General features: G+C 42.2%; 1 protein-coding gene across 1 annotated transcript; it reads right to left on the reverse strand.

The window, feature by feature from the left end:
* Positions 1-21,940: 21,940 nt before the first annotated feature.
* On the reverse strand, positions 21,941-27,615 carry LOC121872913. The gene is made up of 4 exons (XM_042376019.1): positions 27,331-27,615; positions 23,150-23,222; positions 22,787-22,999; positions 21,941-22,291 (listed from the first exon to the last, which is right to left on the reverse strand). The coding sequence occupies exons 1-4, from the start codon at positions 27,425-27,427 to the stop codon at positions 22,168-22,170; spliced, it is 507 nt and encodes a 168-aa protein (XP_042231953.1). The 5' UTR covers positions 27,428-27,615; the 3' UTR covers positions 21,941-22,167.
* Positions 27,616-27,974: the final 359 nt, after the last annotated feature.

Here is a 27,974-nt window from a genome sequence, read left to right on the forward strand (position 1 = left end):
ATGCCCGGGATTAATCTTGTCATTCTCCTCTGAATTCTTTCTAGGGATTCTATATCCATTTTGTAGTACGGTGACCAGAATTGAACTGCAGAATCCAATTGAGGTCTCACAAGCACAATATATTGTTTTAGGATGACCTCGCTAGTCTTGTAACTAACACTTTGTTAGCCTTGTTTCGAGCAAATACACATTGTTTACTTGGTTTAAGATTCCTGATTATCATTAATCCTAAATCTTTCTCACAGTCGGATTTCTCTATAACATCTTTGTTCATCTGGTATCTGGTTTCTCTGTTTACATCTCCTAGACTAAGTACTTTACATTTGTCCACATTGAATTTCATCTGCCATTTTTCAAACCATTCAAAAAATTTGTTTAGGTACCGACCTGACCTAGCTTGGAGAAGGACGTGCCCCTAAGTGCTCTTGTTAGTGACAATAGGAAATGGCCGTCGTGGATCGATGTGTTGTGGGGAAACAGGGACGGTGTGTGAGGAAAGACGACCCCCTGGCAACTCTATTAAGTCAGCTGAAGCAGTTGAGGAGAGAGATAGACGTTTTAAAGGGGGAGAAGGAAGCCTTTAGGACTGAACTCCTTCAGGTAGGTGTCCTTCCTAACAGGACACCTGCGAATGAGGGTCAGGAGGAGCAGGGGTGGAGAGTGGTTGTCTCCAAGAGTCTAGGATCAGACTCAGGAAAGCTGACCAGGGTGTGGAGTGCAGTAATCCCTACCAAGCGTTGGAGGAAGCTGGAGAGGAAGAGAAGAGGCAGGATGGTGTGGTGCCAGGACAGAAAAGGGCAATTGTTCAAACCCTGCCCAGAGGTAATGTCGTGGTAATTGGGGACAGCCAGGTGAGGTTCTTAGATAGGACTTTTTGTGCAAGAGATAGGAAACGTAGGACTAGGGTGTGTTTTCCTGGGTCTGGGATAGGGAATGTTATGTAGCCGAGAGGATAGATTGGGTTTTGTCAGGGGAGGGTACCAAGCCAGTAGTGTGTCTTACTGAAGGAGGTGACGACATAGGAAGGGTTAGGAGTGAGTATCTTTTCAAGGGGTATAGGGAGGCGCTAAGGAAGGTAAGATATAGGGGAGGGATCCCGATAGTATGTGGTACTTTGCTTAGAAGAGGAGTTGGCGGTAAATGTCTGTCCAGGGAAATTGCTATAAATTGTCGACTGGAAAAACATCGTGCAAGCAATGGTTGGGCGTTCATTGATAACTGGCAACAATTCTATGTCAACGACTACCTGTACATTCGTGACGGAGTACACTTGTCTCGCGCAGGGGTAAAGACGTTGTCTGCATCCCTGGAGGTCAGGTTAAGTGGGAGCCATAAATGTAAACTATACAAACAGTAGGAGCGTTAGAGATAATATAGACTTGCTGAGAGCGGTTGTACGCACCGAGAATGTAGACGTCATACCAATTACCGAAGCTTGGATGAATGTTGCAGCATGAACTTTTTGTCAGAGTACCACATAGAAGGGTACAACCTTTTTAACAAGGACAGGGAAGGTAGGAAAAGGGAAGGAGTCACAATCGTCGTCAGGGATACATTAACATGTTGTATTAAAAATTCAATAAAGGTTGAAATAGGAACCGAGTCTGTATGGGCAGAAATTACGGAAGGAAGGAAAAAACTAATTATGGGAGTGATTTATATGCCCCCAAGTCTTGGGAAAGAAGCAGCTCAACCCATACAGCAGGAAATGAGTAGGGCAGCAAAATACAACAACATGTGCATTATGGGGGATTTTAACTTCAGAAATATTGACTGGGACAACATTATAGGTGACTATGAATCTGAAGACTTCCTCGACGCAGTGCTGGACAATTTTTTAAAACAACTAATTATAGAACCTACTAGAGGTGACAATATATTAGACCTAGGATTAACAAATAAGGAAAATATTATCAAAGATTTCAAAAAAGGGGAAGAACTAGGGAGCAGTGATCACAGAGAAATCAGGTTCACCCTAAATTGGAAAACGAAAAACAATGACAATATGGACAGAGTTCCAGACTTTTGATCGTCGGATTATGAGGGATTGAGAAGGTTCCGAGGTGAGGTCGCCTGGGAACAGTCGGGTCAGTCCCCGGAAGGAAAGGGTGAAGTCATCGGCGACACAACAACTTATCATGACATAGGAATAAAGAAAGGAATTCATAAGAAATTAAAGGGAGGGGAGGAGCATCTCAGAAATAGGAATATTAATAAAAATGTAAGGAAGGCAAAGAGGGACTACAAAATCAGGATAGCAGGAGAATCCAAGGCGAATCCCAAGGGAATTTTCCAGGTATATACGACAAAGGTCAAGGACAAAGTGGAGCCTTCTTATCAGTTTTCACAGAAAAAATTCACAAGGAAATGGCAGAGGTAAAACTGATATTTAGGGGAAATTAAGAAGAGAAATTAAAGAATATCCCTATCAGAAAAGAGGATGTTCTTAAGAAGATAAATAAATTAAAGAAAAAATAATTCCCAGAACCAGATGAAATTTTCCCTCGCGTTTTGAAAGAGTGTAAAGAACAGATTAGCAGACCCCTCGTAAATAATATTTACAAAATCATTTGACACGGGAGTTGTGCCAGACTTATGGTAGCAGGCAAATGTAGTTCCCATATTAAAAAGGGAGACATAACATCAGCGTCAAATTACTGGGCGATTCGTTTGACATCAGTAATGGGGAAATTTATTAAATCAATTATAGCAATAGCATCCGATCGCATTTAGAGAAAACAAATCAATCTACGACTCTTAACATGGATTTACAAGGGGAAAATCTTGTCTAACAAATCAGCTGACGTTTTTTAGAAAAGTCTTCCAGGTAGTAGATAATGACGAGTATTACGATGTTATTTACTAAGACTTTAGCAAAGCGTTTGAGAGAGTACCGCATTAGAGGATTCTGAGAAAAGTTAAGGCTCATGGTATTGAGGGGAAAGTTTTAAATTGGATAAAATCATGGTTCACCGATAAAACACAGAGGGTCAACGCAGATGGTGTTAGATCTGAGTGGGGCTGTGGAACCAGTGGGGTTCCCCAGGGGTCAGTACTAGGCCCATTCTTGTTCTTAATCTACATAAACTATCTAGATACTGGGATCAGCAGTGACATAAGCAAGTTTACGGATGACACCAAAATAGGGCGGCAGATTAATTCAGGGTGGGATGCAAATGCACTATAGAAGGATTTAAATAAACTGCAGGAGTGGTCAGAAAAATGGTAAATGAAATTCAACACCAGCAAGTGTAGCATACTTAATATTGGAAGAACAAATTCTGTCAATGTATACAGCCTTAACAACATCAACCTACTGAAGGGGTGCTTGCAAGCCCTACAGCCTAGAAAACAGTGCGTTAATGTTCGAATTAAGGCAAACAGTGTATTACGTTTTATATCTAGAAGTGTAAGTAATAAGAGCGCGGAGGTCATATTGCAACTATGTCTTGCGCTAGTCAGGCCGCACCTCAATTATGCTAATCAGTTCTGGTGCCCTTCTTATGGAATGGATATCAATTCACTGGAGTCGGTGCAGCGAAGAATGACGAAAATGATTCCGGGACTTAGAAACCTTGCATTTCAAATTACATTAAAGAAAGTAAACTTGCATTCCCTCGAAAGACGAAGAGTGTGGTGAGATATGATAAAAGTATTTATGTGGGTGAAAGGAATCAATAAAGGAATTATAGATAAAGTTCTTACAGTATAATATCCGAGCAGGATAGGACTCGTAGCAACGGATTTAAGTTGGATAAGTTCAGATTTAGGAGATAGGAAGGAACTGGTTTACAAATAGGGTGGTATACGAGTGGAACAAGCTTAGCAACTTTGTAGTAAGTGCTGGAACTCTGGAAAGTTTTAAAAGGAGGCAAGATAGATTCATGGATGGTAGAGAGTGGTTGTAACTCTCGACAGGAGCTGCCATGCACAGGCTAACCGGCTTATTGCAGACTCCTTCTTTTCTTATGTTCTTATGTTCTTAGGTCTTCCTGTAGTTTTGCGGAGTCCTCGTCTGATGTAATTACACGCCCTATTTTAGTGTCATCAGCAAATTTACTTATGTTGTTGTCTTCTCCGATATCTATGTCGTTTATATATATAATAAATAATAATGGTCCAAATACTGAGCCTTGGGCTACTCCACTAGTGACATTACTCCAATAAGATTACTGCCGTTAATGCTCACTCGCTGTTTCCTGTCCTGTAACCACGCCCTAATCCATTTTAGAATATCTCCTCCAATGCCATGAGCCTTCACTTTTCTTATTATTCTTTCGTGGGGGACTCTGTCAAAGGCTTTGCAAAAGTCAAGATATACCACATCATAGTCGTGCCCGTCGTCCACTGATTCGAAAACAACTGAAAAGAATGTTCATAGATTAGTTAGACATGAACGCCCGCTTGTGAATCCATGTTGGGAATCAATGATCAACTTGTGCTTTTCCAGGTGATTTCTAATAGAACTTAAAATTATTGCTTCCAGTAATTTGCCTAAAATTGATGTTAGGTATGTTCTAGGTCCTTTAACCGTTGATTCCGTCAGGGTTAATGAGGCTGCAACATGTACGACGTATATTATATAGGGTTTTAGTAGCGAAACCCAATTGTCTGTTGTCTATTTATTTTGGAACTATCTCAGATACAGTTCCAAGTGAATATCACCATAACCTAATCACTGTAGCTATGAGCGTTAAGAGGAGGACGGAGGCTATGCTAAATAGCTCTGCTAAATACGTCCGGTTGGTGCGAGGTGTTGAGTAATAATGCTGCAGGCAACCGGCTTTTAAACGCTGACCTTAAGAGTCTCATAACCGCGCCTCAAGGAACCTACCCATCACGTGATATGACCATGTCACCTCATAGCCAGTGGAAAGTTACAGGGGGTGATATGATTATATAAACCCAATGTACTGCCGGAACGCGCATGCGTGCCGTAGTGTCAACAAAGGCTGTAAGGGACTGCTCCTTAAAAGTCGTATTTCTGACGAATTCAGCGAGTCTACTAATCCCAGCCTGTGCAGACAACTATAGTAAGACCCAGTTATCATTACAGTAGCATCTATTTTTGCTTTACTTGTGGACTTTGTCATTTTGGGGGGATAAAAACGTCTGGTCCTATCACCCGGTCCCTCTGGGCAAAGTTTTTCAAGTTTGCGCATGCGCAATGTGAAGTGTGACGTAGCAGTGACGTCTGTGCCATTCCACCTTACTGCAGTCATGCCAACGTGCCCTATGCCCGCCGTTAAACGCTCCCGTCCGTTGGAGACGGTGGCAGTAGATGACAGTGATGCTGACGACTTTCTTCTTGAAGACAAGTCAAAGAAGCAGAAACCTCAGAAGTCAGGGTCTCCAGCAGGGGCTACGGCTCCCACTCGCACCCCGTCTGAGGCTGAAGAGGGTGGCCTCCTCCTGTCATCGGGGTCCCCAAGTGAGCTTACATGTGGCTCAATGATCGACCCTCCACCGACGATGGACATAGGGGATTCCCTTTGTCTCCCTGCCCCGTCGCGCCTTCGTCGTTTCGCCTTTCCTCGGGACTTGCCTCTGAGTACACGGACGACCTGGTTCTTCCATCACTGCTCTCCACTTCAGGACTCAACACTTCGCCTCCGCCGAGGTCCTACAGCCGTAATAGTCATCACACAAATGGACGAGACGATACGCCTGCTCACCTGCTCACTCAGGTGGGCTTTCCTTCTCCCCAGGGGGAGGTGATGCTGAAGTTCACCACCTTCACCCCAGAAACTCGTCGTACCAAGGTAATGGTTCGCCACGTACCCTGGGAGATTCCCATCGGCGATCTTTGCCCTCTTCTCCCACAACTACTAGACATGGAGCGTCGCATCAACACGGTCTCCAAACGTCCAACGAACTCATCGGCTGGTGGGTGGGGCCCCCTCCCTCCGAAGGTGAATGTAGGACCACTTCACAACTGTCCTCTCGACCGATTTATCGGAACCCCGAAAATCTGTGGTCGTTGCCAATCGTGGAAACACCGCACCTGGGAGTGCACGAGGATGGTCGCCTGCAGTTTCTGTGCAGGTCCTCACGACACAGTGGAATGCAAATCGAAAATTCAGAACAAAATCCCAGTTATTCCACGGTATGTCAATTGCCATGGCAGTCACCACGCCTGGAATGCCAATTCCCCACAGCGTCCTGGCACTCGCCCGGGGAAAACTTACTTTGTACCACCGCCCATGTCTCTGACGAAGCCCCTGTCAACCAAATCTCTCTCCTACCCATCACCGCCTCTTCCATCCACCAAGGATTTCCCATTGATCTCCTCTCCTCTACCATCCCCCCTATCACCCCTACCACCCATCCTTTCTCCCCTCCCTCCCTCTCCCTACCGTTCTTGGAACAAGGTCGTTGCCGGCCCTGCCACACAGTCACCACCACCTCCTGTTCATAGTCACCTATAATGTTGTCCCAGTCAATATTTCTGAAGTTGAAATCCCCTATAATGCACAGGTTGTTGTATTTTGCTGCCCTTCTCATTTCCTGCCATATGGGCTGAGCTGCTTTTTTTCCCCAAGACTTGGGGGTCTGTAAATCACTCCCATAATTAGTTTTTCTCTTCCTTCCGCAATTTCTACCTATGCAGACTCGGTTCCTACTTCACCCTTTATTGAATTATTAATACAACATTTTAATGTATCCCTGACGAAGAGTGCGACCCCTCCCCCCTTCCTACTTTCCCTGTCCTTGTGAAAAAGGTTGTACTCTATGGTACTCTGATAAAAAGTTCTTGCTCGCCAGATTCATCCAAGTTTCGGTCATTGCTATGACATCCACATTCACGGTACATACAACCGCTCTCAGCAAGTCTATTTGTATAGTATACATTTAAACCTACCCTTCCCTGGTCCTGTTTTATCCCTTGTCCTGAGTAACCAATTTTACTCCACAGGACCAGTTTGTTTTTTGACTGGCACTTACCCCGACCTCTCTCTACTGGCGAACCCCCCCCACCTCTCTTTGAAGGGATTTAACAAGACTTCTGATGGTTATCGTGTTGATTTCCGCAGAGCAAAGATTAGGGCAGGGGAAACATGCCAGCAATTTTCAATCCACTTGGGTCGTTTGTTTCAACAATGGCTAGAGGCGTCAGAGGTTGATGAAACCTTTGTGTCTCTCACTAACTTTAGTGTACTGGTTCAGTTTCTGTCTTTTCTACAGCCAGACCTGAGAATATTCATCAAGGGATGCAGGCCAGCGACGCTAGGAGAAGCTGTACAACTTGCTGACAACTGGGCGTCCGCCCGCAACGCCTACCCCAAGTCTCCCACTCCTCCAGTGAAGAACACGAAGCCTCCGTCCTCCGAGGAACCATTCCAAGGAGTAGAGAGGAGTAGTTCACCGGCCGTGCAGTGTCACAATTACAGAGAGGGGCACATTCGTTCTCGCTGTCCCAGGAATCTACGCGTCTTCAAATCTACCGACATTCATCAGCCCAGCTACAAGGTCGGATTCTGTTTGGAAGACAGGAGCTGTCCCGTTATTGTGTCAGCGGAACGATAAATGGGTCTTGGGCATCTACTATCATTAGGGACACCGGTTGCTCTTGTATTATTGTCTCTGAGGAAGCCTTGCCTGACGCTGACGTCTCCAGCTGCTCGAAGGTTAGTGTCGCCGATTACTTAGGCCGTGTTGACCAGTTCCCTGTTGTTAAGTGCTATCTGCGTTGCCCCTATTTCATTGGTTGGTCTGATGTGGTAAGAGCGCCCATTAAATTCGCTGGTGTTCTCATTGGTAATGATCCCGGAGTTCGTGACCCTAATGACCCGGAACCCTTAAAACTTAAAACTCTCCTTGCCACCTAACCACGCCAAATCGCCACCTGCCGACGTCGCCTCGCCACCCTCACACGCCACCTCACCTCCAGCAAAGGTCCAAGCTGTGGAGACACGGTCGGCGAAGGTGAAACGACTGCATTCCCTGGTTCTGCCGAAATTGCAGCCACTGATTGTAACGCCCAAGGAGTTCGCCAAGCTCCAAGCTTCGTGTACCACTCAGACGCGGGTTAGGAAGAAGGTGACTTCCTGGAAGGAGGACCAGGCTAGAGATGGGTCTGTTTACAAGTTTGTTTGTATTGATGGTCTGTTACATAGGTGTTGTAAGTCATCCAAGCAACGAGCCAAAGTCGGTCAGTTTTTGCTGGTTGTACCTGCTGATTGTCGTAGCAACATTCTCTCTGTAGCTCAAGAGAGCCCTCTAGCAGGACACTGTTCTCATAGGAAGACTTATATGAAGGTTGCTGATCAATTTTACTGGCCAGGTATGGGAGCAGATATTAGAGGCTTTTATAGGAGTTGTGATAGGTGCCAGCGTATGTCTGCCAAGGGTAGAGTTCATCCTGTTCCTCTTAAACCTTTACCCATTATTACAGAGCCATTTTCTCGGGTAGCCATAGCTTTTGTTGGACCACTCTCATCCCCTTCCGCTAAGAAGCCTAAATTATATCAAGCTGATTTGTTAAAGAAATATCATTGCAAAGCCCACATTAACTTTGCTCGTGTCCTTGACGACGTTCCCAAGCTGGAGTAAGGCGAGGCACTACCCTGCAAGAGTTCGTGTGAAGTTCAGGTGCCAGACTCGGATGATCTCGGTTGTCAGTTACCGACAACACATGATGTTATAGAAGAATCCTCTACGACTGGCAATGGGCCCAAACTTAAACCTGGACTGAAGTGGATCCCACGTGCAGTTCCTTGATACGGCCTTTCGATATTTGGATATCATGTTACCACTTTTTTTTTGTGACCATTTGTTGCAGGATTATGTTTTTTTTTCCAATCTTAAGCTTTAATCTACTGTGGGAGCTGTGTAAGGGCGGTAACGAGCGGGATGGTTGTCCGCCGCTCATTTGCTTGTTCCCGGCCCCACTAGGGGGGGTAGACGTAGGTGAGAAGGTCGATGCTGCCTCGGCGCACACCAGACACTATCCAGCCAGCACCACAGCTGTTACTTCCTCCGCTGTTCGATTCCAACTCTGGTTGTGTACTCATCGGAGGTTCCTGGGACTCGTGGGCTGATTCCCCAGTCCTTCACTATTCGGCTGTTAACTCTGGTTACCTACTCCAGCTACTGCCACGGCTGCCACGTCATCGCCACTTCCTCCACGCCCTATCCACCGTCCGTGCCCTGGCGTCTCTCCTGTATGGCAAGACATCGCCCACCAACGCCGGCACCAAGTGAGGAAGCTCCCCCAGACCTTCCATCTGAGAGCGGACCACGGCATTACCAGAATATTCCACCGGGCTGGTTAGGAGTGTTCATCTGCAGCTGTAGGAAATACCTGTAATTTGTTGTATTGTGATTATTTTCGTAGTAAAGAAATGTCAATCTCTAACGGTTGTTTGTTACCCCTTGGTTCTTGACTTTCCTTTTATAAGATTCTAATTAGGCTGGCAAGGGGTTTACATCCCAAAGTCCAGGCCTTTACATCAAGCAATAGCAATATGGGAAAACTATAAGAATCTGAGGGCCCCACATTGCAACAACTAATACACAGATGGTGGCCAAGAAAACATAAAAAAATGTGATATAGAACCAGAACCACTGCACACACACTAAAAATTTTAATACAAAACCCAATCAACAAAATACAAACTCACCCCCCAAAAATTTTAAATAAAAAAGATGGCGATACCTCTTCAAATACATAAGGACCTGGAGGGGCCCCCCAAGCAAAAAATTATATGCTCGTATTTTAATTACAATAACCACCAAAGTTGTCTGAAAATGTACAGGGTGATTCATAACTTTATTTCCACTATAATGGTGACTAAAAAATAATTACAAAGCACAGTAACCTACGATGTTTTTTCTATTTGAAGTTATTTTTACACATTTACACAGAACAAATTTTCACTACTCAATGTGGCCTCCATTAGCATCTGTGCAAATGTGTGAAGATGCATTAATGCCACATTCCGGCTATTTGAAAGATGCATTGATGCTAATGGAGGCCACATTGGGTAGTGACACTTTATTTCTTAATGGAGATTAGCCCACCCGGGCATGGGTCACTTGTCATGGTCACAATTGCACAGCTAGTATGTTCACTACTTAGGTATTCATATTATGCTCCACCATCCACAAAACATGTGTGAAACTAATGAGTTAACTCTAAAAAGAGACTTGTTTTCAACAGCGAAAGGTACCATCCGTTGTCTCTAAAATTCCTGAAGTACACCCTTAAGGAGCCCACACACTATCAAATATGTTTGTCAAACATGGTGTTTGATCCTTCATCATACTTCGCCACACACTTTACAACTAGAATGATCAAACTTAAGTTGGTGTCTGGTACGCGCCACCTCTAAACTGGGTGACATTGTAATGACCACGGTCGTACACGTCAGCTAACGTAAAATCAGACGATTCATATTACCCTCAATAGCCAACAAAACAAGTAGCTATGCCTTCTTGGTTGAGTCTCCCATCTGAGACGTCAGTTTTCTAATCGCTCCCAAACCAGGGTGCCGTCCACTTTCTCTGACTTCCTGAAACCAACCTCTCTATAAAGTGAATTTGAATATGAGAGAGAACACCATTTTTTTGAGTCAACTTAGATATATCTGATTATAGTTAAAGCATACAAAATCCTTTGTGAGTGATGTTGAAAGCTTTAACTGTCTTCGGGCCATTGTGAGAAGAAGGTAAATCAGGCAAATAAATTATTGGGTCTTATAAGAAGGTCGTTCAGATATCTAGACGGTCCGTCCCTCGTGACGATCTTCAGGAGTGAAGGGCTTTCCCATCTGGAGTACTGTCACCCCATCTGGTCCCCGAGATATGCTAGGGACTGTCAGTTGGTTGAAAATGTTCAAAGGAGGGCCACCAAACTGGTGCCTGCACTTCGGCACCTCAGCTACCCTGAGAGATTGGAGCGCCTGAACTTGCCTAGCTTATACTACAGACGGGCAAGGGGGGACCTAGATGAGGTGTATAAGCATCTCAGGGGGCACTACTCAGTTGAGTGTCCTTACTTGGAGCTGGCGGTCGCTCGCCCCACAAGGGGTCACAGCTCAAGATTGAAGAAGCAGCAAGTCCAGAAAACCGTGAGGGCAAACTTTTTCGGAGTGAGGGTTGTAAACTCTTGGAACAATCTACCAGAGAGTGTTGTGACGGCACCGAGTGTGAGCTCTTTCAAGAGAAGACTTGACCAACACTGGAGCGGGTTCAGGTACATTCAGGAGCCGGTGCATGCCCAATATTTGCCAACAGTGGGTGACAGAGACGTGACCGATCGCCCGGGCGGCTAGCGAGCCGATCTTTTGGTGAAGAATATAAATGAAAAGAGACGTGACCGATCGCCCAAGCGGCTAAAAAGCCGATTAGTGGCGAAGAGGATAAAAGTAAAGTAAAAAGTATTGTTAGTGACACTTGTTAAGTAAGTGAGTGTCGAGTCTGCCAGTACGAATGGCATCCCATGATATTGTCCCTGGAGATAACCATGAATTTCCAATTGCTACTGAAGTAAGATTATTTTGATGCCCAACCATCAGAGACTCAGACGTTTGTTGTTTAGTTAGTGTCAGTTGTCTATTTAAGAAAGTCATTAATCTCCTGAACTAATTCTGTCAACCTGTATAGTCTCCAAAATCTAACTTATCCCTAATAATTCCTTGTTCGCAGCCTTGCTGAGTTTGTGAAACTAGTGTTAACAGCGTGTGTAATTCCACTTTTTCCTGGCAAGCTCAATCTCTGATTAAATTATAAAAATATACGTGAGAAATTCACCTGACCCATGGCATTGCTTTTCATAGTTAAATGTACAGCAACTGAGTTGAATGTAATTTCTGTCATTGCGTGATTAGCCTTTCTGGCATGTGTTCCGCACAGGCCTGAGTTACCAGTTAGCCATATATAAACTTGTGCGTGAGGAGTAGCGTCACATCTCTGACGCTTCTCCATCATTATCTTAGGTATGTATACGATTCTCTGCCCGCCATATTAAGTAAGTTTAACTCAGTGAATTTTGTGAATATCAGTGTTCATGTTGTAACAGTGAAGTTGGCATCTACCCAGTGAAAGAATTAATGTAACGTAAATATCGTCTGTCGTTGCTAGACGAAAGATTGTTTGTGATTGAGTTAATATTGTCACATCTCTGACACTTCTCCATCATTATCTCAGCACAGTGTGTGTGTTAGCTGAATACCCAACAGTCACCGGGGGACCAGTAGCTGCACACCAGCTGGCTACTTTGCAGGATGTCGTTCATTGGGCACGATTAAATTTGGTCGAGTCCTCACCCAGGGAACTAGGCCCGAACTCCCTCTGCAGTGTGTCGGACTACAACCGACCCTAACAGTGTTCTTTGTTTGTTGTGGTGACACCAGTGTGACACCCTGGGGCACTCCTTACAATTATATGGGCCAAAGTATTATTGTTGTATATGATTGGGGATAATTAGCAGAAATATAGTTATCCCATGTTGAGTAGTGAACTCATAAATATTGATAGTACCAGTAAATCTGTTATGTGAGTTGAGTACATCAACTGAGGGGAAAATGCCATGTTGTTCATTCCGAAATAATATGGTCATAAAAAATTTATTAATTTGGGAAATTGTTATTTTGCTACTTGTAAAAGTAAGACCTAAGGGTCCAGTCCTACCTGAACGTGTATAATAACCAACTTATTTGTCAAAGAAATAATATAACATTTGTTTAATTATGTAATATGTAATTGAAGATCTTTTTTATGAATGGTAAAGTAAGACCTAAGTGGTCCAGTCTGGTCTGCGTGTACTTGATTAACATCTTGTTCACTCCTTATGAATTAGTAAATAACGAGTAACACCGCTCTATTCCTTCTACCCATTCGTTCTCAGAAAATAACTATTGTAACTCACGTGCCTAGAAGCTCGCTAGCACGCTACCTAACAGTTCACTAAGATATGTTATATTCTAATAAAAGTCTGGGTGGTGGCAGGCTACCGTTGTAAGTATAACAAGTGTTATAGTAAGAATGACATGGTTTTGCAGATTAATCCATGGTTTAGAATATAACTAAAACAGGGTATAATTGACAGAACGTAAGGGCATAAAATTCAGAAAATACAAAAATATATATGAAAGAAGAAATGAAGTAAAGAAAAGAATATTGACTTAGAAACTATAAGCAAAGAAATATAAGATATATACTTATAGAGAGAAAGACATAGAATATGAAATTATTAATATAAATACACCAGAAAAGGTTAATATAAAAGATAGATATGAGCAAGAATATAAGTATATAAATATAATGAGGAATAAAAAGAATAAGTATTTGAAACAGTATAAAGAGGAAAATAGTGCCCATTACAGCAGTGTAATGACCACGGTCGTCCACGTCAGTTAACATAAAATCAGATGATTCATATTACTCTCAATTGCCCACAAAACATGTAGCTATGCCTTCTTTATTGAGTCTGCCATCCGAGCCGTCCGTTTTCTCATCGCTCCCAAGCTTGAGTGCCATCCATTTATCTGACATCCTGAAACCAACCTCTGTATAAAGTGAGTTTGAATGTGAGAGAGAACACCATTGTTTTGAGTCAACTTAGATGTGTCTTATTACTACAGTTGAAGCATTCAAGATCCCTTGTGAGTGATGTTGAAAGCTTCAACTGTCTTTATTGTTAGTAGCACTTGTTAAGTAAGTGAGTGTCGAGTCTGCCAGTACGAATGGCATCCTAATAATAATCAACTGTTTATTGAAAGAGCTTGGCAGCCAGAAGGCTGAAAATATACAGTTACATATTTGGGGAATGGGTTTCGAATTACAAATAATATACAAGTAACATAAGTGACACAAATAAGATATATAATAACTAGATTGGGAAAAGCTCAAATTTGGGACTGGGCTGTTCTTATAGCGGTCAGTTCGTGCACGTATGGGCTGGATGCGGTTGTGGTGTCGAACAGCAATTCTCGGGCTGGGGATCTCAGGTGGTACTAGGAGCCGTTGTCGAGGATGGTGTAGAAGCTTCTTACCAAATTTGCAGATGAGGTCGTGGTGATGGTCAGTGAGAGTCGAATCCTATGATATTGTCCCTGGGGATAACCATGAATTTCCAATTCCTACTGAAGTTAGATTATTTTGATGCCCAAACATCAGAGAATCTGATATTTGTAGTTAAGTTAGTGTCGGTTGTCTATTTAAGCAAGTCATTAATCTCCTGAACTATTCTGTAAACCTGTATAATCTCCAAAATCTAACATATCCCTGTTAATAGTTCCTTGTTCGCAGCCTTGCTGAGTTTGTGAACTAGTGTTAACAGCGTGTGTATTTGACGTCCATTTCTCTTTTTCCTGGCAAGCTCAATCTCTGATTAGATTATAAAAATATACGTAAGAAATTCACCTGACCCATTATAAGGGCCTGCGCCTCTTATAACAATTGTTTTACTATAATATTTACAACCTTTGGTAGCCAAAGAACAACATATGTGGCGGTGATAACACGTCCCTTATCCCAAAGAAAAACAAGAGACGTAGGTGTTCGTACACTGTCAGTGATTATAAGGGAACATTTTTAGAAAGGTGCCGTTTTCAGCAATGGAAATTACTTTTATTTATCAATTATTGGTTGTCTCGCCTTTGGGACCACAAGGCCGTAATTGAGTGCTTGAAACTGTCAACTAATACGTCTGTAGACTGGCGGAGTTACTGTAGTGAAGTAACGCAATTCTGGTTTGAAAATCCACAAGCTATTGGAGGGCCTGGAATTGCTGCTGAAATTGACGAGACTAACTGTTCGAAGGAAATACGAACGCGGACGCATCTTAAGCCAAGTGTGGATCTTTGGGGGGATCGAAAGAGTCTCAAAAATTAAGTTTGTGATTCCGTTGGTCGAGCCACTACATGAGAAGCGTGACCGGGAAACTTTAGTGCCTCTAATTTTGAAATATATCCGGCCTGGTTCTATGGCCCAAATGCAAGATCAGCCGTGGTGTATACCATGCTGTGGTACTCCCATGGTTGTTATGCAAGAAGCGTTTTTGGCTAAAAAAAAGAAGAAAAATATGTACGATTCGTTATTGGAACATGGGGAAATTTCGTGGTACACGTCCGATGATCACTACGAGGGAACTATTTTTGAAACCAAAAGAAAGAACATTGATTTGGATGGACATAAAATGTATCAATCTGCAAAGGAATAATATTTTTTATACGATATACTCCATATAGAACAGCACATGCAGAATTGTATTGTTCTTTTTAAAAGCGGTCCATGTTTGTGTACGAAAAATGCCGCCAGCCTCTACTTGTCTCATCGCCGTTTATATCCTCCAAATTCGCCGAACCATCATAAAAGGAAAGCCTTTAAGATAACTAATACAACTAATTTATGTGTAGAAATGTATTGAAATCAAATTAAACTAAAAAAAAGTCGTAAAGAGTGGTGAGAACAGCTTCCTCTGGGATGGTGAATGACGTCCTTTATCAGAATTAATATCGACCCAATTTTCGTAATGAGGGCAATTAATAACAGTCCAGCACTACCAAAATAATTATTTCCTTAGTATAAATACTTTGTAGCATAAATTTCACACTTTAATAAGTCCAAATATGCCGGGTAACCAATGCCAGGTGAATCCAAACTGCTCCATCCGTGATGGTCAATGGACGTCCTTTATCAGAATTAATATCGTCCCAATTTTCGTAATGAGCGCAATTAATATCCGTCCAGCACTACCAAAATAATTATTTCCTTAGTATAATTACTTATTAGCCTAGATTTCATATTTTAATAAGTCCAAATATGCCAGGTAACTAGTGCTAGGTACTTCCCAGGCATGTTTCATTTGTGTATCAGTTTAACAACAATTTGCTACTAATAAGATAAATTCAGTGACCTAAATTCATGTTTCATTTTTTTAATTCCCTTAGTGACTCAATGTATTACAAGAAAGAACTACTTTAAGACTTGTTTGGGCCAACAGTTGGAGTGGTGATATTAATTAACTTTGCCATTGACAGTATGCCCATGATTTCAACAAAAATGAATAAGTCCTTCTAAAGTAAATGGTATTGATAATATTATTATCTTTTTGGCCATCCAGCGAATTTAATGATTTTAAGTTGACCGATTTTTACCAGTTAAGTTAGGTTACGTTAGATTAGTTAAGTTGGGTTAGGTTACGTTTGGTGACATTGAAATTATGTTTTTTCAAATGTCAAGTAGGTGGATGACCTAAACATTCATTTTACCAAATTGATTATGAGTAGATTAAACACATTAGTCTTATTTTTTTACAAATTCAGACTCCATAAAGTTCAAATGACAATCACTTCATGATAGATGTTTCACCCTATACACTAAAGCTACTTTATGTAAAAGGAAAAAATTAGCACCAAATTGTATTGTTTAATACCAAAAGAAGTCATTGATGATAATATTTAATAACAATATTTCAGGTATTACGACCTTGATGCTCCACTCAATTATAGCTAGATGTAATAATTGTAGAAAGTAATCACAGGTATGACTCCCTTTACCGTTAATTGTTTTCATATTACAATTCTTGGATATTCAAAGATAATGAAATTATGAATCTTCAATAAATGTGATATACGTACATTCTAATGATGACAACAGAAATATGTCAGACTTGACTAATTAACTGTAACCAGAAATTAATCTAAGTGACTTTGTCCTTAATCCAACCGTTAAAATATGAAAGACAGTATACTTTATTTTATGATAGTTAATTCAGTTTCCAGTTAGGTTAAGTTAGGTAGGTTAGGTTAACATTTTTATATAGATTATTAAAATAGTAAAGGGCTTATAATTTTTTTTCTATGAATTTCTCCAAAAAAATGGATCAAAGTTTTGGAATCACCATAATATACACTACAGTACATTAGAAAAAAACAATAATTTTTTTAGTGTGTGTTGCATATCAAACCAAACAAATCTGAGTTTCCTTTGGAATTTTTTATTTTTTTTTTAACAGACAAAATAACCCGCAATATTTAGATGTTGGAAACTTATAAATATTAACCCTCATAAATATAGATGTTTCAGAATTCGCAAATTCAACTAACACAGTATTAATGACTTTATTTTCACTTACAGGTAGAGATACAGCTGACTATTCACCTTTCACCAATACCGAAGAAATAAATCTTGGTATCATTTGATTGATGGGGAATTTTTCCGGTTCCAGGGAAGATTCTGGAATTTGCTTTCTAACCTAACCTCGGAACTGGTTCCCAGACTCGGAACAGAAAAATTTGGAGACTTGCCGTAAAATCCCCAAATTACTCATAGACCAGAAAAAATGCAGTTTCTGGAATTTTCTGAACATATACATTGGAGAAATCATAACGTACTGTATGCCTTAATTATTATTTTTTTTTATTTTACACTCTGCATACATACGTGGATATTACATATTAATTTATTTGTGAAATTTGTGGATGATTTTTCTTTTAAAATACTTTACTCCTGATCATCCATATATTATAACATATCCTGCTTTTAATAAAGGCTATATTCTGAAATAAGCATTATCAGTGTATTCTTATCCTTATTATTATCACAGTTTATTTTAAACATTAAAAAATGCAGGAATGATTTGCAATTAACATTGCAGACTGTATTGAGGATATTTTTAAACCATTTAATTATCATCTTGTTCTATGTTTAACATCATTAGTCTATGATTAGTTGGTAAAATTTTATGGCGATACCTACTGTATACGGGTTCCATGACATTTGCTCACAAGATGAACCTAATCTAACCTAACATGTCTTCATTTCAATAATAGTTGAGTAGATGCCTTGGAAACAAATGTCTGCACACTAACTATATGAAGGCTCTCTGGTGAGGATCCATATACAGTATTTACATGTAATATTTTTCCAAATAAAAGATTATTTAAACAGCAGAGACTTTTCTCCGACTTCTGGTTTAGTCCATGTCTTAACATATTGTCTACATTTTTACCCCTGACATTGGGAAAGTGTTCATGTCTTGTTTTTTTGAAAGGGTATTTATTGCATTACTATAATCAGGTGGAGAAAAGGAGGAAACAGTATCTCAAGTTTTCATATCTTGTAGATAACTGGCCTTGTATAATATGAAAGTAAAAATTTTGGTATAAAGATAATTTCCTGTTTGATAGAAAACTAACAGTTATGGTGATATTTTTTCAAGATTTTATCCCAATTCATCTGTACAGTGAGTTCATCACTGTCATAACAAAATTATAATACCTAATACTGTACTTTGGTATATTCTACTGACTTCATCCACAGAACAGGCCATAGTTCTCTTTATTACACTCACCCAAACCCAAGTTCATGAAAGGAACAAGTATTACACTCAATTCCTACGTTTTTATGGTTGTCACAGGCTTTATTTACCTATATTCACTGTAAATGATCGTATTTTACTCCCAGAATTGGCTTATAATCCAAGAAAATACGAAAATGAGGTGCACCTTAGCTTGGGATTCAAGTTTTTTATGCTCGTAAATCGTGTAGCAAGAGCAAACGTTTGTGCCACTGACAACGTTTTCAGGGTGCAAGCATACCAACCCACCAGGTCTTCCGCCAGTTGGTACACCTGACTACACTACGATGAAGTAAAAACAAACGACAGTTGGGTACCACCATGGCCCATCTTGAATAATCACAAAATTTTCACTCTATTGTATTACGACTGCCGGGATACCATGGCATGGTGTACACCACGGCTGATCTTGCAATTGGCCCTATTATATACAGTGATTCTTGGCCTGCATCTAAAAAAAAATTGTGATAATGGTTACGAACACCACATGATTAATCACTCAGAAAATTTTATAGATCCAGCCCAGCCCGATAGACACACAGAAACAATTGAGAGGGTTTGGCGTGACTTAAAGGAGTGGATTAAAAGGCCTGGTATCCGGTAACACTTCCTAAACCAATACCTAGCAAGATAAATAAGCAATACCTAGCAAGATAAATATTCATTCATGATTCTTCTGGTAATGTCCGTCATAAATTCTTGGAAAAAGCTGCCCTCCTATTCCCCCGTTATGTGAGAATCAACGCCAGCAACCAGTGAAATAGTCGATTCCATCATATGGTGAGACTCAGTTAAGTTAGGTTAGGTTAGGTTTTGTTTTGTTTTTCTAGTGTTTTTTTTTTTTGTATTTTATAGTCGCTTAGCCATTTTTTTTTCGGAAAACGCCAATCGAAAAAAAAAATCGCTAAGAAAACCCCCGCTAATTTCCGCCAAAAATGAAGGTCATATTCGGTCTAAACACATAAATAACTAAAAATATATATTTTTTTACTTTCTAACAGAGTACGGTGTAATGCAAATGTACCGATGCAGTACAGTACACTTACTTTGAGGTGTGTTTGTAGAAGGTTCCTGGTTGATGATGATGATGGGAATTAGAAGTGGGGGTGGAGAAGGGTGAAGACAAGGCAGTGGGGATGGAGGAGAATTCACCTTTCAGTGGACCTATGCTTCATGTGTCATTTCACCAATAAAATTTTAAGTTCACTAGGTGTAATTCAAGATTATTTTCTTTAAATCAACACTGCACTACGCTATATATTATCAATATGTTAACTAAATTTCAGAATGATCAATAATTTCAATGAAAAATGCTAAAATATTCAAGACACCAACAAAATAGATGCACCACTGTCAACAGAGCCCAACTGACGCCTTGTGGCTGAGTCAAGCTACTGATGGGCACACAAAAACCTAGTTCACTATACTACATATATTATCAATATGTTAAATAAATGTTTATTTTCTTACTTTATTTTTATGAACGAGTTCTGATATAATAATCATTTCTTGCGCATTTTTTTTCCTTTCATAGATAACTAGGCGCCTAGGCACACACTTATTTGTTTTCCCAGCGATATTGAGGCCGCGCTCCGGTGCTGCGCTTCACCTGGGCTCGCAGCAGTATCATTTTCAGCATGACGTGTGAAGATTGTATATGGACGTAATTTGCGAATTTGCGGATAAAGACAACGAGACTCTTCAATTGTACAAAGACCACGGCATTGTTCCTTTAAATAGAGACTGTCCACACTGCGGGAATTCCTGTGCTTTCAGACCGGAAAAAAATTTATTCATCACTTCCTCAACACCGTTGCTCGACGCTTCCCGCCGTCACAACAAATCACTCCGCCGCCCGGGCTGCATAAACGCCGTTCTTCATACCCACAAATGTTAAGTAGCATTTATTTTAAAAATATCCATTTATAACACATTTGCATAAACTACAACAATGTCCACTATAATATAACTGAAAATTCAGCGTTTTCATAACCGTTTTGTTAGGCAACGTGAAGGAAGTGGACGGAGCACAGATAAAAGAGTTAGCAGACGAACTATGCACTTCATTAAGACTACTGTTAGGAAACTCACTGAATCAAAGGAAAGTGCTTAGAGACTGTAACTTAGCCGCTGTCACCTCGCTATCCAAGAAGGATAGAGGCAGTGCAGCAGAAAACTTTTAGGTCTCACATCATGCATTTTCAAACTTTAAAAAAATTCTGAGGGACGGCATCATCCAACACCTGATAAACTTGTGATAATACATCTTTTATTTCGTAGCTTTACTGAGCCAGTTCAAAATGTTCACATGTGACCATTGGGAAGAAAAATTAACTTCGGAAGCTTTAAGTATCCACCTCTATGTCGTAACTTAAGGGGATCAGTTAAGTTCTCATATCCAGTTAGGAAGAAAATTTAACTTGCATTCAGATGAAAATGCCAACCCATCTACCCAAACCCTCTCCCTCCTACTCTCTTCCTTTCATTGTCCAAATGGTACCCACGTCTCCATGATCCCTGTTGCGCAGCCCAAGGTAAGAAGGTTGTGGGTACTCTCGGGAATATTATAAACTATAGTAATGAAAATACATTGTTTTTATGGTGCATGATGAAAAAATGCATTTTTTTTTCATTTAATTTATTGACAGGAATCAGTAAATTTTGGATATTACACACACACACATAGCTACCAACTACTCGACTCAGACGTGCTGCCAAGCCGACACGAAATCATCTTGTACTGAAACCAAATAGAGTACATGTACCTAATTACAGTTTCTAAGCCTAATTACTATCAATTAAGACATAATGCCCAATAAAGCAAAAATCTTGTGGATATATTTTTTATCATATCTTCTAAACGCTAAGGTAATTTAATTAATTAGATATTAATGATATAATGTTATCTTAACGTAAATTTCCAACTTATAATTAATTACTTCAGTAAAGGTATCTTCTTGGAATGTTACTTTAGATAGATATTTTATAATTTTTTGCACGACTCTTAGTAACTGCCATATTATTAAACAACATCTAAAGTTCTTCAAATTACTGGTTATCTATATGTGTATATTTATATTACTCAAAATATGTACATTTATCAATATCTGTTCCGTTAGTAGATTAATATATGCAAATTCATTAATATCCATTCTCTAAATTTGTTAACGTATGCAAAATTAACAAATTAATTTAATAAGTGTTGAAATATGCAAATATGTCAATGGCCATCTCCAACCTTGCTGTCTTATTGAACAATTTAGTCCAGCAAAATGATCGTTTCTCTCTTACAAGAACGATGACCTTGTTAACGTCTTGGTAGTGTTGGGTAACTTGAGGCTGGTTTGGGGTTAACTTCTAGTTCGTGTTGAGTCTCTGGTTAACCTCTAGCTGGTCTTGGGTCTCAGGTTAACCTCTATCTGGTCTTGGGTCTCAGGTTAACCTCAAGCTGGTCTTGGTTCTGGGGTTAAGCTCTATCTGGTCTTGGGTCTCGGGTTAACCTCTATCTGGTCTTGGGTCTCGGGTTAACCTCTATCTGGTCTTGGGTCTCAGGTTAACCTTCAGCTGGTCTTGGTTCTGGGGTTAATCTCTAGCTCGTCTTTTCGTCTCGGGTTAACCTCTAGCGGGTCTTGGGTCTCGGGTTAACCTCTAGCGGGTCTTGGGTCTCGGGTTAACCTCTAGCGGGTCTTGGGTCTCGGGTTAACCTCAAGCTGGTCTTGGGTCTCGGGTTAACCTCAAGCTGGTCTTGGTCTCAGGTTAACCTCAAGCTAGTCTTGGGTCTCAGGTTAACTTCTAGCGGGTCTTGGGGTCCTGGGTTAACCTCTAGCTGGTCTTGGGTCAACCTCTAGCTGGTCCTGGGGTTAATTTGAGGTTGGTCTGGGGTTGTTGGATCGGCTGAGTAGTGAATGATACCAGCTGAACCAAACGGCCATACGAGGGTCACTCATGGTAGGTGGTATCAGGTGGTGCACAACTTCTTCACACCTGTAATACAACACAACAACACTCTTAGTGGCATGGAAGAGAGAGAAAGAGAAACCTCTTCCTCTCATGTGAGACACCCAACCTCAGTGACAGTAATGATGACAGAGAGAGAGCGAGCCAGGGTCTTCCACGACACCAGAACACATGCTAGTTATCATTATACCAACAATAATAAAATACATACAAAATATAGACCGATTAAAAAAAGTCTCATGAACGCCTGAACTTAAAACCAAAACATCGAACTTAATTAAGGAATACATCTTAAAATATTAAAGTCTTTAAACATCATTGACTCATTCAAGTTCATTGCCGCTGGGAGCTGAAAGTAAAGGATAAATGCAGAAATATACGTTAACCTGTTGACATAAACATCTGTTGACACCTGTTGGCATACACACTTGTTGACTCAAGCATCTCTTAATGTAAGCACCTGTTAACGTGAGCATTTGCATTGACTGAAGTATGTGTTGACTTAAGCACCTATTGACTTACATGTTCAGCTCGGCGACGTACACCATGTGGGGTCCACATCCCTGAATGTTGACGTGCTCCCGGGACCTCCCTGGGTAATGCAATGCCTCGTCGTCCATCTGGTCCTCCTCGTTCCCCACCTGGCCTGGGGACGTCGACTCTTCCTCCTCCACCTCCTCGACGATGGGGCTGTCGGGACCTTGTGGAGCGGGTTCTTGGCTCAAGGGGCGGCACCTGCACCACCCAGACCAATTTTTTAGCTGCAGATAACCTTTACACACCTATATGACGAATGCTCAGAGATTGTATGGTATGTTCAGTTGCATGTGGGTTTTTTTGTTTGTGTGATTATCAATGTGTAAGTATGAATGTACGTATACTCACGTGAAGGAGGGTGTGGCGCCATCAGTGTTGGGTACACAGTGGAGGGTAGTGGGCTGGCCAGAATTCTCACCACCTGTAACAAATAATAATAGTTACCCCTTTCGGTCTCAGAAGTATTTTACCAATTTCTTTTTTCCCGAGAATCAAAAACAAACTCATTTGCTTTAACATTAACACGATAGACAAAACTCAATAAACTTTTCGGATGTATTTTCCAAGGAGAGTAATAATATTTTTCACCACAACTATTGTACAATTTGAATCCTAAACTTGTACATTACCAAGACTTCAATTAATTATTATTATTATTTTTACTATAGTACTAACACTTTCAAAACCACGATTAAACATTGAAGTAAAACTATTCTATTGCGTTTCGTAGTGAACAAAAAACCTATAACTTTCTGTCTCCAAAAGTATAAGGAGATAGAGATATATTCCTTCTACACACACACACACAGGCTGTCACAAGGTTTCATTACACTTGGAGACCTGTCATTCGTGAGGTAACATTTTGAAACGTTCATTATTTGTTTGTAAAAATCTTGTATGGACAATAACCTAATTTGACCTGCCCTAGCATAGCCTATCCTAACCAAATCTCATATAACCTAACGTAATATGACTACCCTAACGCAGACTATCTTCACCAAATCTAATATAACCTGTTACATCCTTGCATTTCAGGCAAGATAAAAAAATCGACGGTACTGTGGGGGTATGAGATATTGGTTCACACTCAGGATGGGATGGAAAGGAAACTCACAATGTGCTCACTGTATACATATTGTATTGGATGTACAATGCAGCTTATTGCTGGGTAGGTAGCATGGTAATAAGCGTTGAGTAGAGAGAGCTGGGTGGTGAGGGTGCCCAGAGGAGGGACACGCGGCTTGAGGGACGCCAAGGTCGCTGGCGGAGCGGCAGCCGCCAGCCTGGCGGAACTGCAGCCGCCAGGCTGGCGCGGTGGAGGAGGTGTTGCTTGCTGGTGGCACTGGGTAGAAAAAAGAGAGCTGGTCACAACGGTGTCAGGCCTTATAAGGCGGGGGTAGGCGTGGGTAGATAGTTGACCCCCGCTCCGTGGGCGGCGCTGGAGTCGTAGGCTGGGGTATTCGAGAAGGTTCGGTGCTTGTAGGGGAGGACTCCACTACAATACTCCCCTTCCCCTCCGGGCGCGGTGGGAGGCTGGAGGTTGGCAGAGTTGCGTGCCACATGTGAGGCAGAACGGGCGGTGCATGCCACATGTGGGACATAACGGCGAGGGCGTGAATGAGCCGGCCGCTAGGGGGGGGGGCAACTCTGTCTAGACACACGAGATCTGTGGGAGAAAAGAGGGAGAAGGAGGGTTGTGGAGGCGATGAATGATGTGCTTCCCTCGCGACAGGTACAGAGTCCTCAGATGCGCCTGCTGGGGTGTGTGGGCCTGGGTCAGGAGCAGGGGCTGCGTTAGGAAGAGTGTCCATGACAGCAGCAGGGTGCATGACAGCAGCAGGGTCCACGACAGCAGCAGGGTGTAGGACAGTAGCAGGGGGTACCTGAGGGAGAAAAGAGGGGTGTGTGGGTCCGCGTCAGGAGCAGGGGCCGCGTCAGGAGCAGGGGCAGGGGGTACTGCTGGGCTGGGGGCGGCGTCTGAGGCAGGACGGGTTTGTTGGGGTCGGTAGGACTTGGTGCTTGGGGCAGGAAGAGGAGCTGGTGTCTGCTTAGAGTAGCAGAGCTGCTCTAGGGTGTCTAACCTGCGGTGTAGAGACAGTAGCTGTAGAGCCGATGAGAGCTGCTTCTGTGTGGATAAGCCAGTCTTCCATGTTGCTTGAAGACTGGGAGAGTGATCAGTTTCTCCTCCATCATGTGTGAGTGCGAATCTCCGGGGGTCACCATTTGTAGGGGTATGAGATATTGGTTCACACTCAGGATGGGATGGAAAGGAAACTCACAATGTGCTCACTGTATACATATTGTATTGGATGTACAATGCAGCTTATTGCTGGGTAGGTAGAATGGTAATAAGCGTTGAGTAGAGAGAGCTGGGTGGTGAGGGTGCCCAGAGGAGGGACACGCGGCTTGAGGGACGCCAAGGTCGCTGGCGGAACTGCAGCCGCCAGGCTGGCGCGGAGGAGGAGGTGGTGCTTGCTGATGGCACTGGGTAGAAAAAAGAGAGCTGGTCACAACGGTGTCAGGCCTTATAAGGCGGGGGTAGGCGTGGGTAGATAGTTGACCCCCGCTCCGTGGGCGGCGCTGGAGTCGTAGGCTGGGGTATTCGAGAAGGTTCGGTGCTTGTAGGGGAGGACTCCACCACAGTACCTCGTTTAGAGAGAAAATGCGCTTTCAATGGGTAACTTAAGAACTAGTCATGCATGTTTTATGAGCGATGTAGCATAATATTTACTTTTATCCTCTTTGCCACTGACCGGCTCGTTAGCCGCTTGGGCGGTCGATCACGTCTCTTTCGCATTGTTGGCAAGCACTGGGCATGCATTGGCTCCTGAATATATCGGAACCTGCTCCAGTGTTGGTCAAGTCTGGCCTTGAATGAGCTCACACCCTGTGCCGTCACAACGCTCTCTAGCAGATTGTTCCAAGAGTACACAATTCTCACTCCGAAAAAGTTTACCCTCGCAGTTTTCTGGACTTGATTCTTCTTCAACCTTGAGCTGTGACCCCTTGTGGGGCGGACGTGCGCCAGCTCCAGGTATGTATATTCGACCGAGTAGTGCCCCCTGAGATGTTTATACACTTCGATTTGGTCGCCCCTCGCCCATCTGTAGTATAAGCTAGGTAGTTGCAGGCGATCTAATCTCTCTGGGTAACTGAGGTAGATGAATTGGTGTACAGTAGGTGTTAATATATCATCGGTGTAACTGTGACCGTTACAGTGTGTGGAAGAAACATGACAGTTGTGTGTGGTAGAAACATGACAGTGGTGTGTGGTAGAAACATGACAGTTGTGTGTGGTAGAAACATGACAGTGGTGTGTGGTAGAAACATGACAGTTGTGTGTGGTAGAAACATGAGTGGTGTGTGGTAGAAACATGACAGTGGTGTGTGGTAGAAACATGACAGTGGTGTATGGTAGAATCATGACAGTTGTGTATGGTAGAAACATGACAGTGGTGTGTGGTAGAAACATGACAATTGTGTGGTGGTAGAAACATGACAGTTGTGTGTGGTAGAAACATGACAATTGTGTGGTAGAAACATGACAGTGGTGTGTGGTAGAAACATGACAGTTGTGTGTTGTAGTAACATGACAGTGGTGTGTGGTAGAAACATGACAGTAGTGTAGTGTATGGTAGAAACATGACATAGTGTGTGGTAGAAACATGACAGTGGTGTGTGGTAGAAACATGACAGTAGTGTGTGGTAGAAACATGACAGCTGTGTGTGGTAGAAACGTGACACTTGGTGTGTGGTGAAACATGACAGTTGTGTGTGGTAGAAACATGACAGTTGTGGTGGTAGAAACATGACAATTGTGTGTGGTAGAAACATGACAGTGGTGTGGTGTAGAAACATGACAGTAGTGTGTGGTAGAAACATGACAGTTGTGTGGTAGAAACATGACAGTGGTGTGTGGTAGAAACATGATAGTTGTGTGTGGTAGAAACATGACAATTGTGTGTGGTAGAAACATGACAGTGATGTGTGGTAGAAACATGACAGTAGTGTGTGGTAGAAACATGACAGTAGTGTGTGGTAGAAACATGACAGTGGTGTGTGGTAGAAACATGACAATTGTGTGTGGTAGAAACATGAAAGTGATAAGTGGTAGAAACATGACAGAGGGGTGTGGTGGTAGAAACATGACAGTGGTGTGTGGTAGAAACATGACAGTAGTGTGTGGTAGAAACATGACAGTAGTGTGTGGTAGAAACATGACAGTTGTGTGGTAGAAACGTGACACTTGGTGTGTGGTAGAAACATGACAGTTGTGTGTGGTAGAAACATGACAGTTGTGTGTGGTAGAAACATGACAGAGGGGTGTGGTGGTAGAAACATGACAGTGGTGTGTGGTAGAAACATGACAGTGGTGTGGTGGTAGAAACATGAGTGGTGTGTGGTAGAAAAATGACAGTGGTGTGTGGTAGAAACACGACAGAGGGGTGTGGTGGTAGAAACATGACAGTGGTGTGTGGTAGAAACATGACAGTGGTGTGTGGTAGAAACATGACAGTGATACAACTTACCATTATACGCCACGAACATAGTAGGGACAGCGCTGACGGAGGCTAGGAAGGCGAGGGAGAAGGCGAGGGTGGTGGTGGCGACTCCGTGACAGTACATGGTGATGATAGTCTTGGTTACGTTCTTTTCAGGCTTAGTTGTATTTGGCTATGGAGGTGTGCCAGACTTGATTTAAGGTGTCTGTCAGGGGAAGTCACTTTTAATACGTGAGATGTGGCACTTGTGTGGCTCTGACCGAGAGTGACTAAAAGACTGGGGAATGATCGCAATATACATTATGCTGCATATTAGTCAGTGACACCCACACCCCTCCCAAAATAGGCAAGCTCCTCCCTCACCCACCCAATGACCCTACCACTCAAGCAAAATGCCATGCCCACCCGGATATCAAAGTAAAAATCCCAATGTGACTCCCTAAAGCAGTCACGCTCCTCCCACACCCACCCACCCACAATGCCACCCACTCAGTACCCGGATGTTAAAGTAACATTCCTTATTCATGAAGATATATTAGATGGTCAACATCGTTATTTTACTGATATACACACACACACAGATATTATCTATCTATCTATCCTAGTACTGTACAAAGGTAACTCTCTCTATCCCACACACCCTTCTCTCTCTTTCTTTTTATCTCTCTCTC

Source organism: Homarus americanus, unplaced genomic scaffold (genome assembly GCF_018991925.1).
Source record: "Homarus americanus isolate GMGI-L3 unplaced genomic scaffold, GMGI_Hamer_2.0 scaffold11022, whole genome shotgun sequence".
NCBI lineage: Eukaryota > Metazoa > Arthropoda > Malacostraca > Decapoda > Nephropidae > Homarus > Homarus americanus.